This window comes from Rattus norvegicus, chromosome 12, assembly GCF_036323735.1.
Source record: "Rattus norvegicus strain BN/NHsdMcwi chromosome 12, GRCr8, whole genome shotgun sequence".
Classification (NCBI taxonomy): Eukaryota; Metazoa; Chordata; class Mammalia; order Rodentia; family Muridae; genus Rattus; species Rattus norvegicus.
The window spans coordinates 11,509,671-11,521,700 of record NC_086030.1 but is presented as its reverse complement, the minus strand read 5'-3'; the positions used below and the strand labels follow the sequence as shown (position 1 = coordinate 11,521,700).

The 12,030-nt window shown below is 44.6% G+C and overlaps 1 protein-coding gene across 1 annotated transcript in view; it reads right to left on the bottom strand.

Moving 5' to 3' along the window:
* The window catches only part of Ubl3 (ubiquitin-like 3), a 44,637-nt gene extending 32,848 nt beyond the window's left edge, over positions 1–11,789 (bottom strand). The window contains exon 1 of the mRNA NM_001015030.1: positions 10,975–11,789. Within this exon, the coding sequence (NP_001015030.1) occupies positions 10,975–11,001 (27 nt within the window). The 5' untranslated portion in view covers positions 11,002–11,789. The remainder of the gene's footprint in view (positions 1–10,974) is intronic.
* Between the last annotated feature and the right edge of the window lie 241 nt (positions 11,790–12,030).

Genomic DNA, 12,030 nt, shown 5'->3' with positions numbered 1-12,030 from the left:
AAAAAGCAGGAAAGGACAAGATTTGTGGACAAGCAGGGCAAACTGTAAGATATGAGACAGGACCATAACCCTAACTGCCAAAGCCTGAATGCTTCCCTGGTCCCATTAGCCAGTGAATGAAGACTGGCCACTGTCAAGCAAAACGGGCAGAGAATGAGAGGTTTTCAAAAAGCAAATCTGGGGAGAGGATGCAAGACATACAGTAACAGAAATCTCATGGAGGCTGAAGGTGGGAAGGGCAATGTAAGGGAACTGTTTTAAGAGACTTGTAGGAAAATAATTGGCTCCAACCACTGACAGACTCTAACCAGCAGAGTAGCATCTAAAAATGTTTGTTGCCCAAATTTATGAGGAAGAAAATGAGATCACTTTAAATTAGTATTAACCAAAGCCAGAAGCACAACTTTCCACTGAAAAGCGACTATAACATACCATGACCATCCCTGTCTCCGAAAACCTGGCTCTTTGAAGACAAGAGAGAGAGAAGGCAGAAGCAAGGGTACGGGAAGATGCCATCCTCTTTGGGCACGAGGAAAGGTGCCAGCCAGAGAGAGCTTAATCCACCTTACCGGCAAAGACAGACCCTGAGATTCTATATTACCAAACTACCCAGGAATAAGGAACTCCAGGTAAAAGGGACCCTCAAATAGCAAGCCTGATGCCTTTGTCCTCCAAACATGTGCTGAATAAAGCACAGAGAGAGTTGGGAAGGCACAAAGAGGCTAAAAACAAAGCTAAGAAGGGTTCTCATCTGGCTTCACTATACTTGAAATCCAGAACTTACCAACAAGAAGCATCTTGGTAAATGCGTCAAACTTCAACTCAGACCTTCCACCAGATGGAGGGCTATGAGAATAAGCTGAATCTGGTCACATGCTGTATCTCACAGAGAAGTCCCTGTGAGAAGATGCCTCTAATTGCTAAGTGAGCAGATGAGCTCCTGCTTGGAGAAACTGTCCGTCAGATCTACAATTTTTTTCATCAGCATCCAAGGAAAAACAATCAGATAATAAAAAACAAGAGAACAAAAACATTTAAACACATACAAAAACACCCAAGAAAACAGAGTGAGAAACTGAACTTACATGCACTTTAGGATTTCCAAGATAAAACCCAGTAACTGAATATTGGAAAGAAAAGATAAATGAATCAGAAGAGAAGTTAGCAGAAAATATCTGAATTGACCCAGGGGTGGGGGACCAGTGGAAACCATGAAATGACCCAACATCAGTATGGCAGGTCTAAGAGGGAAGGCAACTGAATTCACACAGTGTATGTGTATTTACATAGGAATGCTTGTGAAGCCAGCACTCAGCTGAGGAGGAAGGATCATGGGGTTAAGACTAGCTAAAGCGACAAAGAAGGCACACTAGGGAAATGTCCAAGTGACAAAAGGTGGCAAGACAAAGGCAAATTCAAGGAAAGCATCTACCAACTCCTAAGTAACCACCAGAAAAGGCTCTCTATAAATCATAAGGCCTAAAACCAAAGACAGCAAAGAGAAATACTAACCATAAAAACAGTGAGAGGCACCAAGGCTGACTGAAGGGTCGGGGAGGGAGGCGCGTGCCCTGGGAACTACCTTGAGGGTGTGAGGGTGCTCAAGCGACAGAGCCTAAATTTAAAGATGTAGGGAAATGCACATGTTTGCACGACAGAGACCTCATTACACTAAAACCGACACTGAGAGTAGTTTGTTTAGTGAAAGGAAAGTCACCCAGATACAAACCTGGGAATCTAGATCCCAGAGTGTAACCATTAGGATGATCTAAGTGCTGACCTTCTAAACAACAGCATCACTGCTATTACCACTGTTACTATTATTTTCAACAACAATGGTATCTTTGGTTTAAAATAAACCAAAGAGTTAAGGAGGACTAGATGGGACTAAGAAGTAGGAAAGCCCTTCCTGTTTCCTGAGAGTGAAGGCCCAAGTAAAGCACAGAGCATGGTGACCTCAGGGGTAAGCAGTGCAGAGCAGGAAGAAGACTGATAACAAACACACTAAGGAGGGGAGTAAACATGTTTCTAACAGGAAACAAGAAACAGGAAGGACTGATGGAGGGAGTGGAAAAGAGACACAGAGAAGGCAGGAATCGGCTATCATGCTGTAGCAGCAAAGCCCACTGGGTGATACTCAGACTCGATTCAAGACCAAAAAGAGTCACAGAGCAAAGCGTGACAGTGAAAAGACAATCGTGGCTGTAAGGATGGCTCCCATGGGAGGTGGAACCCCCAGGAATGCATCCTCAGGCAACAACCCAGCCTCACAAGCACAAGGCAGGGCTTGAGAGAATGAAAGATCACAGAGTTACCACAAACTTGGAAAGTGTACTTTTTTCAACTGAATGTTGGGGTGTGTGTGTGTGTGTGTGTGTGTGTGTGTGTGTGTGTGTGTGTGTAAGGTCAACAGCAAGGAAGAGTTCAGTGGCTGCCTAACATTCCACAGGCCTGAGTTGGAACCCCAGAATCACAAGAACACAGGTAGAAAAATCCCCAATGTTTAAATGGGGTATAACCCATTTCTAAGTGATCCATGGGTCAACAGAAACAGCACAGTGGAAATCTTAAAGAACAATGAATTATTTTTGAGATTTAAAAATGTTTTGAATTAAGTGACAATAAAAAGAACATACATTAAACTTACATGATCTAGCTAATTTTTTAAAGGGAGTTTTCCTACACAAATGAATGTATGTACTAAGATGGGAGGGCCGCGGCAATGGACGACAGACTGAAGAATAGCAAGTACATTCTGTTAGAGTAGAAGGGAAAAGATAAACTAGAAACTAGCAGAAGAGGAATCTGAGATGGGCTCCTGAAATCACCGAGATAAGGAGACACAGCTTACTGAAAAGCTGGGATCACGAACATCACCAGCTGAAAAAATTCAAGTCAAAGAGAATTTAGTTAACCTATCAGAACCCTGAAAAAGCAAAACCTGACATAGTAGCACTGCAGACAGTACTGCAGGTGCGGAGGAAACGTCACCAATAATCTGCAGAAAACCCCAGCTGGGGGTTGGGGATTTAGCTCAGTGGTAGAGCGCTTGCCTAGCAAACGCAAGGCCCTGGGTTCAATCCCCAGCTCCGAAGAAAACAAAACAAAACAAAACAGCTGGTCCTGCTAGTGAACGCCTTGGAACATTTATGGATAAAATCAATACCCACAACATCTTACCAAAAAATTCTGAAACGTTTCCCAGATCATTTTATGAGGTCAGTGTAACCCTGACACCTAGATCTGCCAAAGATTTTTACAAGAAATTAAAATTGTTAACCTTTTCCATGAACAAAATCGCAAGCGTCAGATGTGAGAAATAAGCTAGCACACTGAAAAATGTGGGGCCGGAGAGATGACTCAGAGCACTTTGCTGCTCTTGCAGAGACCCAGGTCTGATTCCCAGCGTCCACACTGTCATTCATAACTATCAGTAAATCCAGTTCCAGGAGATCCAATGCCTTCTTGTGACTTCCTCAGATACCAGGCAAGCATGTGGCATGGCATGGCATGACACACACACACACACACACACACACACACACACACACACAAGATAAAGTCTTTTTTAAAAGAGAAAAAGCAGCTATGAGTGGTGGCACATGCCTCTAATCCCAGCACTCAGGAGGATGGAGATCCAGGCTAACCTGGGCTATCTAGATACCCCTGGTAACCTGGTGTAGTGAAATAGCTGCATTCAACTGGAAGGTCAAGGGGTTTGTTTTGTTTTTTAATTATGAAATTGGTACCTTCCCATCTATGACTTCAATAATTGACCTATTTTTTGTCACAACAACTACATTCCTAAGAACTTTATTTTAAGGACTACTCAGAAGACAGAAGTCACGTTTGACAAGAGTCATAATACCACTGTTTCCCACAGGTTTACATACCTGCTGTGGTCTGAACGTGCCCTGAAGACTCAGTCAGGCCTTGGGAACTCAATCCCTAGTGTGGCAGTGGTGTGGTGGGGACTTAAAGCGCTTAGGCCTCTCCCCACTTCTCCCAGTCCCCTCTCCTTCACCCTGCACGTGCTCTCTAGACTTACAGCAGCAAGGAGTGAAAGAAAATGATGTTTGCAAATACACAATTAGTTAAGTAACTGACATCTGCTGGAATTAGTTTACATTACAAAGTATATATGATGTTTTATGACTGTATAAAAAATCCCAAATATTTCTAAAGCAAAATTGTACTTTTAAAGAAAATCAAGCATATCACGAGAATAAAGTGTTGCTGAGATATAACGCTGACCTTCAACAGTCTTCTTTACCAGAAAGAACATTTTCTCCTCAAAAGCTAGTCATTACAAAAAGTAAACCCAGTCATGAAATACTGCTCAGAGAAGAGAGAGCATTAAAAACTGCTAGTAGGTTTGACTCGGTCAATAGTCTCCATTGTACATAAGTCACTCCAGTCTGAGGATAGAAGCAAGAGGCTTGGGAGCACTCAGCATACATGGCAACCTATGTGCTGTGTACATGAGGCATTCCGAGAGGCACCATACAGGGAAGGTCTACTGTGTAACCAAGGTAAATATAAGATTCAAGGTGCTCCCCATACACTTAAAGGAAGCCCCCAGCCCAGCTTCTTCTCTAAGCAGGCTTCTCTAAAACCATGCCAATGTCACCAAACATGCCACAAAGCTGTATAACCTGGCTCTCATCTCAACTCTGATCAATTAGCAGTGACTCAAAGATCTGGGAAGGAATCTAAGGCACCAGTAGGAAAATGTGCCCAAAGACCTTAGCAGTGTCTGTCTGTCTGCTTGGGTGGGGAAGGCAAAGAATGCCCACCATGATGCCATCTGACCCAAATCCCTTTCATGACTCAGTGCTCCTAGCTGTGAGACCTCAAGTTTATGGTTCTCTCTGAACCTAGGGTGTACAGAGCACTAGGCAACCAAAGATACACTGAGGCCTTGAACTAAGGACAACATAACAGGGCATTTTACTTTACTGAAGACAGATTCCTGAACAATCTGCACAGACATCATCTGCTCTTCTTAATGTGAATTAGTCTACAAAAAGCTTAATTTTTACATCCCCAGCAAATTTCAGCCAGCAACCATAAACAGAGAAGGGCAGGCAAACACCAGCTGAAACACCCAGGAAGCTTGGTCTCTTACTACACTGGCTTTTGCACTATGCCATCCACACAGATGTGTACATCCATCTCTAAGTCACACTACTCACTTCGCAGAACTAAAGAAATAGAGTAAAATGTTGAGTTACTTATCTATGAACTAAGTATGAATCTATTTTAATCTGCAATCACTAAAAATATTAGCATGTTAATAAGAGTGCTGTTTCTGAACATGCCTGTCTTGTTCTTAAAATAAGCTTCCCAGCAGGGAAGGTAAGTTTATGTTGACATTGATCTTTCTTTCATTATTGTTATTTTATTTGTTCTGTTTTCTGAGACAAGGTCTCATAGGTAGGCTAGGTTCAAACTCATAGTGACCGTGCTGCCTCAGCTTCCCTGTAGCAGGATTACTGATGGGCTTTAAAAGCTTTCCTAGGGCATGAAGAAAAGCCTAGCTCACGAAGAGGCGCCGACCCAGAGCGGGATATCTCTGTCACCTACTAGCTTTGCACTCCACTAGCAACTACGTTATGTTAGAAGTCAGCTACCTAATGAAACTGAATTTATAAAACTGTGAATTAAATAAAATTGAACCTTACTGGATGCTTTTTTTTCCCAAACTAATTTTGCCTTTTGCTTCTGATAAGTTAAATTCACGGCAATATTTTTTTTTTGCAGAGAAGCCCTTTCAACAGATAGGCAATATTTAAACATGCTCTTGGAATGGTCTCTCCACAGCACTGGATCTTTCTGAGCAGCAGGGATTTAGTCTTTGAGGGCACAGCTCTGCCCCTCAGATCTCAATACGAAGCCATAGCAGCTCTATTAGGTGGACAGCACCACGGGGCAGCCACAACCCCTGAGCATCTGTGACCTAGGTGCTGCTACTGGTCTCAGCCCAGAATTCTTACACCTTCCTCAACAAACTCCACTCACGGTTAATCTAGACAGCAGAAAGGGGTGAGGGTGGGGGTGGGGCAGGAAAGTTCACCCACACTATGGGGCCAGAAGATACACAGGCAGCAAGAATGGTCTAATATTTTTATTCTCAGACTTTGACTGACTCGCCTCACTTCATTTTATAAACCAGGGATCCAAAAAGGACAGAAAATGCAGGGCCTGGCATTTACATACAGAACTGTGCAATTACAGTCTTTGCAGTAAACTCAGAACAGAGTCGGCAGCGTTCAAAATGTTGGCCCTAAGCCATCAAAACTCAGCTAGACAGGCTTGTGGCCCACATTATAATCACAGCACTTAAACTGAGGCAGGAGCATTACTAGTGTGGAGCTAGCCTGGGCAACGTAGCCAGTACTTAAATCAAAAAGACAGAAACAAGAAAAGTTAAACTAAGCACACTACATCCTATTTTAACAAAGTAGCAACTCAAAAGGATCACACTGGGTTGTTTCAAAACACAACCTTCATGAACTGGGAAAATGTCACCAAACCCCAGTGCCAGCCCAGGGTGCCAGCCCGGCTTTGATGAAGAAAGTCAGAGAGTATATATGCCCTCCATGTTATGAAGAGTAGCACCGTTTATCACTAAGAGAAAGACATCCCGGCTTTAATATTTAACAGCGTGTTTTCCATACTCAAAGTAATAGTCAAAGCAGGCAGCATAAACTTCCTACCTCCTAGCATGTGTGGGACACTTCTCCTTTCCTCTAAGTAACACACACAGTACTACTTCATGAGTCAAAATGTCTCAACAGTTTTAAAACACCAATTCTGATTTAAACACCATGGAAGACATAACAGATCTAGGACACTTGTCCTTACACCTCACCAAGTATAAGACCAACACCAAAGCACAGGGGAGACCATTCTGAGAAAGGAAGTAGACATGGGCCTAAAACAAACTAAAATCCATTCCGGCTAAACTCTGAGTATCACACACAGTCAGATAAACAACCCGGAGACTCACTCAACAGAGATGCTGCTGACTATGTGCTATTACCAAGTCACACGCTTCTTCAGGTCCTTAGCTTGAAGGGCTCTCCCAGCTTCAACAGGGGAAAAACCGGTGTTTGTGGCAGGAGAAAGAAAAGGATAAATGGAGTCTAAGCAAGGAAGGAACCCGCATTTCGTCTCAGAATACTTTCCCCATGGTGACAGTTCTGCCTTCTGGATCCTGGCCTGGCCTGGCTCCTCCTCACCATCATTGTATGTTAACTTAGGAAACCATCAAAGGTCACACTGAAAGGAAATTTATTTTAGTTATTTCCTGCCCACTAGAGGGCTCCAAAAATATTTCTTTCTTGACTAGAAGAAATAAACCAAGCATTACAATTAAAGTATTCTATGAAGCATATGAAAGGTACTGACAAAACCAATTGCCACCATACCTTTTGCCCCCAGACTACGAACTGTTGATCAAGCAGAGAGAGCACCAGCTGCTCTACAGAGCAGTGCGCCTCACCGTCTACACACATCTCTGCAGTCTCCACCTTTCTGCTTTTAAGACAGGCTCTCATTGTACAGCTCCCGCTAGCCTAAAACTTACTTTGTAAAGCAGGCTGGCCTTGAACTCATAGCACCTGCCTGCCTCTGCCTCCTGAGCACTGGGATTAAAGGTGTGCACACCCGGCTCGCAGGTGATTTAGCAGATAGGGTTTGATGTAACGGATGTCCAAAAGCCATAAAGTGCAATTCTAGTCCAAAGTCCTAAGTTGTCTCCCAAAGGAAGAAACACTTTTATGAACATAGCCTACATGCTGAGACCTTTCCCAATTCAGAGTCCTCATCATGGGCTCCACCTGTCTCCCTCTCAAGTCCTATCACCCACATGTCACTACAAAGACACAAACAATGGCTACAGCCCAAGGAAGACCACAAATTGTGAACTGTTTTCAAAATATAAAGGGAACTACTGTTTAAATATGATGTATTTAATAAAATTCTGCTCCAATATTTTCAGATTTTTTCCACACGTAGGAGAGATACTAGTAAAATGTGTTTCCAACTCTATCACTATCCACAAAGAAAAATCAGCATCTCTTGTAAATAAACTCATGTTCCTAGAACATACGTGTGTGTGTGTGTGTGTGTGTGTGTGTGTACACTGCAGAATGGTGAAAAGAAGGCTCCTTGCGAATTATTGTATAGAAGGTGCAACAAATCACGGACGCATTTTATCCTTCTGGATAAAGTATGTTTTTACAGTAAAGAAAGTAAATTTTAGTGACTCCTACTCACAAAATTAAAACTAGTGTTAAAATACCAGTCACAAAATGAGCTACAATCATAGCCATAAGAAGACTTTATCCAAATGTCAATTGAGTTAGCAATTATCATCCGTCTGGAAGGAATTACCGCAAATGAACCAGGGCAGGGGCTCTAACATCAGTGCCCCGCCCCACCTCCTGGGCAGGATGTTTCCAGGGCTGATGAGCACCATTAAGACGTAAAGGAGCAGAACATTTGTTTCTAAATAGCACTTGAAAGGTTCATATTACAGCACCCAACAGAAAGGCAATTCTGCACTTCTAAGTTCAACCCTGTGACAGATCATATCCTAATCAATTTAGAGTCAGGCTTAAGGAAATGTTTCTTAGTGGGAACATCTCTGCTCCTGAAGAGATGGCTTTCAAAAATCAAAAAGTAATAAACCATCCTCACTTCAAGTCACCAAAGCAAACTCAAATTGTCAGTTTTTGGTATGAGGAGTTTAGTTATGAACAACTTCTAAGGAGGCAGTATTTAATACACACACACACACACACACACACACACACACATGCACGAATGCGTGCATGTGTATATACATACATACATATATGTATGCATGTATATATAGAGAGAATTCTACACACTTATCAAAGATCCTTCTGACAGAAAAACTAAAATTTAAGTAATAGAAAATGGTTGTTTAAAAAGGATTTTCTCAAACAATCATATGGTCCAGCAAGATGAACACAAGATACAAAACCCACTTAGAACTTGGAAGTCTGCACAGGCTACCTCTGAGGCACATCACAAGGCATTCTATGTTTATTACATAATATTGCTTTGCCCTTGCATATCACCTTTAATCAGGGATCTCAAAGCACCACTGAGTCATCAAGGCCTTAACACACAATCTCAAACAGACAATAGTTGTAGTTTCTAATTGTGGCTATTAATAAAACCCTTGCCCCTACGTCAGTCCCTCAATCCCAACACAGCTTCCAGTCATCAAGAGATGGCATCCCCAAAATCACCTCGATGTGTGGTTGGTGCTCTACACCCCACTTTTTCTTTATCAGTGGGCCCAAAGAAAGTGGCACTGCTTTAACTACACACATCTATTCCATTACAACTTCTCTGACAGAATAGATGGCACTCAGGTGGGTGTAGCCTTCACTGCGCTGATGCTATAAAATGGAGGCTTTACAAAGAGCAAATCTTTGCCCGAGGCTATGAGCCCACAGATCACTCATCAAACAGGGGAAGAAGCATTTGCAGTTCTGTGTAGAGACCTCTCCAGGCAACTCCAGAATAGTGGAAAGAGAACCTTGGCAGCCACTCAGGCAGGCAGGAGACCGTTCCCCCTGCACACATCAAGAAGGAAGAACAGCTAAAAGGACAGAGCCGAGTTTAAAGACTCCGGAAGCAAAGGCTGCAAGCAGAGTGGCCACCCGGGAGGCAGACCCAGTGGTTCCTTTGCATTTGAATAGCATATTAAGTGGAAAATCAAACAAACAAAATACCTTTAAACCAAGGTCAAAATACACAATTTAGGGTCATTTTTCTTTTAAACATATGTAAAACAGGTCATCCCTCCATAGAAATATCTGACATTTTAAAAATGCAGTCATTAGCAAAGTTCAATTTTGGGTTCGCACTGTAATTCACACACATTTAAATGTCAACTTGACATAAGTGGGCATGATTACATTAACTTCGATTCTTTCAGAAACAGGATTATTCATCTCCCTGTAACTTGCATTATGTCTGCCCTCAGGACTGCAAAGTGTCACTTCACACTCCCACAAACCCACCCCTCCGCACTGTAAGGCTACACAGTAACTGCCAGTCAACATACTCACACCCTAACATTTAGAAACCAAAGGAAAAAGCCTCAATAAACAAGAGCACTTTTTGTTTCCAGTTCTCAACGCCCAGTGATGCAGGCTCAATAAACATGCTTAACTGGCTTAAAACAAACAATAGACAAACAAGAACCTAAAATGCAAAACTGTTAAATACTTGGTTCCAAGAAACCTTGTAATATCTATATTAAAAATGGATCCCTTACGCGATCAGCCTAGAATTGAAAAAACATTTAAATAGCTCGGATTGTCATAGCTGTTCGGCTAGACGTTTCCAAGGGCTCGCAGCAAGACTTTTTCCGAAGAGGTGCGCCGCTGTCTCTGAAACTATCAAGTGTGCACCTACGTCTGAGCGATCTTGTCTGTCGCTGAGCTAGACAGCCTCTTCCTACCCTAGGTATCCAGCACGGCGCCCGTCCCCGGCTGTGCCCACACAGCCCCTGACGTTTTCTCGAAGCGTTTAAATCCAAGCCTTCAGAGCCTTCTAGCAATCGGGAAGGAATTTCCTCCGCTTCCACTGCATTTCCCTGCCTCTGGCGACTTAGAAAACACAACCGAACCAGTGACTCCCAGCGGTTTAAAAAGAAAAAAGAAAAAGAAAGAAAAGAAAGAAAAAGAAGAAGCAAAACCACAACAAAAACTAGTGCTTCCTAAAAAAAAAGAAAGGAAGGGGGGGCGGATGAGGGGAGAAGAGCCAACTTCTCCAAAACCAAGTAGACTGGCTTTTCCAGAAGTGCCCCCATTTCCCCCCCACCGGGCCCCAGAAACCTTCGCCCCGACGCCAGCGTCGTCTTCCGATTAAATCAGATTGGAAACCACAATACAATCCGAACCTCAGAACTTATCGTTCACTTACCATATCCGCCGGGACATGACTGGACATCTTGCCTTTTGAGAGTGGGCCAGAGGTTTACGCAGAAAACAAAACAAAAACAAGAGCAGAAGTGCTGGAGCTTCGGAAAACCCAAAAGCAAAACAAAAAACAAAAAAAAAACAAAAACCCTTCACAATTCTGATCGGTTCGTGCTGAGCTTTCTCAAAAGGAAAAAAAAAAAGTAGAAGTTACGTGGGAGCACAAGAGCTTCTGGGGCGAGAGGCGCGAGGGGAGTCGATCGTCAGCAGCAGTAGCAGCTCCAGGACCCGCCGCGCCAGGTGGACAGAGCCGAGTGACACAGGGACATGGAGTGGGGTGGGAGGGGGTTAAATGCGCCGTCCTCTTTCCCCGGCCCAGGCGGTGATTCACTCGCGCTCGCGACTCAGGTCCTCATTAAAGCCCCGGCGACGAAGTGTACAGATAACTATGTGGCTACACATCGAGCGCCGAGCTGAGAGCGGCCGGGGCCGCCGAGAAGCTCAGCGCGCGCCGCGGGGCCGCACAGCCGAGCTGCGCGCAGCCGCGCTCAAGGGCATCGACCTCGCCGGCCGCCGAGCCGAGCCGAACCGGGCCGAGCCGAACCGAGCGCAGCGCCGGGGGGCTCAGGCCGCGGGCGCCTCAGCGCAGCAGCGCGGGTCGGGCCACATCGCGTCCGTACTCCGGCCGCCTCCGCCTCGCTGCCTTCCGCGGCGTCTTCCGGGGGCTCCTCCCTTAGCTTGGGAACAGCTCCCCCTCAGAGCCCTGACTCTCCGCCTCCTCCTCCACTCCTCAATCCCACACGCCCCGGCCGCCTCCTGTCATCGCCTCAGCCCAACATGGCGGCGGTGGCGGCTGCTGGTGCCTGAGAGCCGACTTGGGAATAGCGCCCCCTCTCCCCCGCCCCCGTCTGCGCTTGTTCCCTTCGTCACAACGGAACCCTCTCGGAGCATCACGGGAAATGTAGTTCGTGCAGGTGAGGGGAAGGGGCCGCCAGGGCGTCCTTGCGGGCATCAATGCCACGCCCCCGCATAGCAACAGTTCCCTGCATAGCAATAGCTT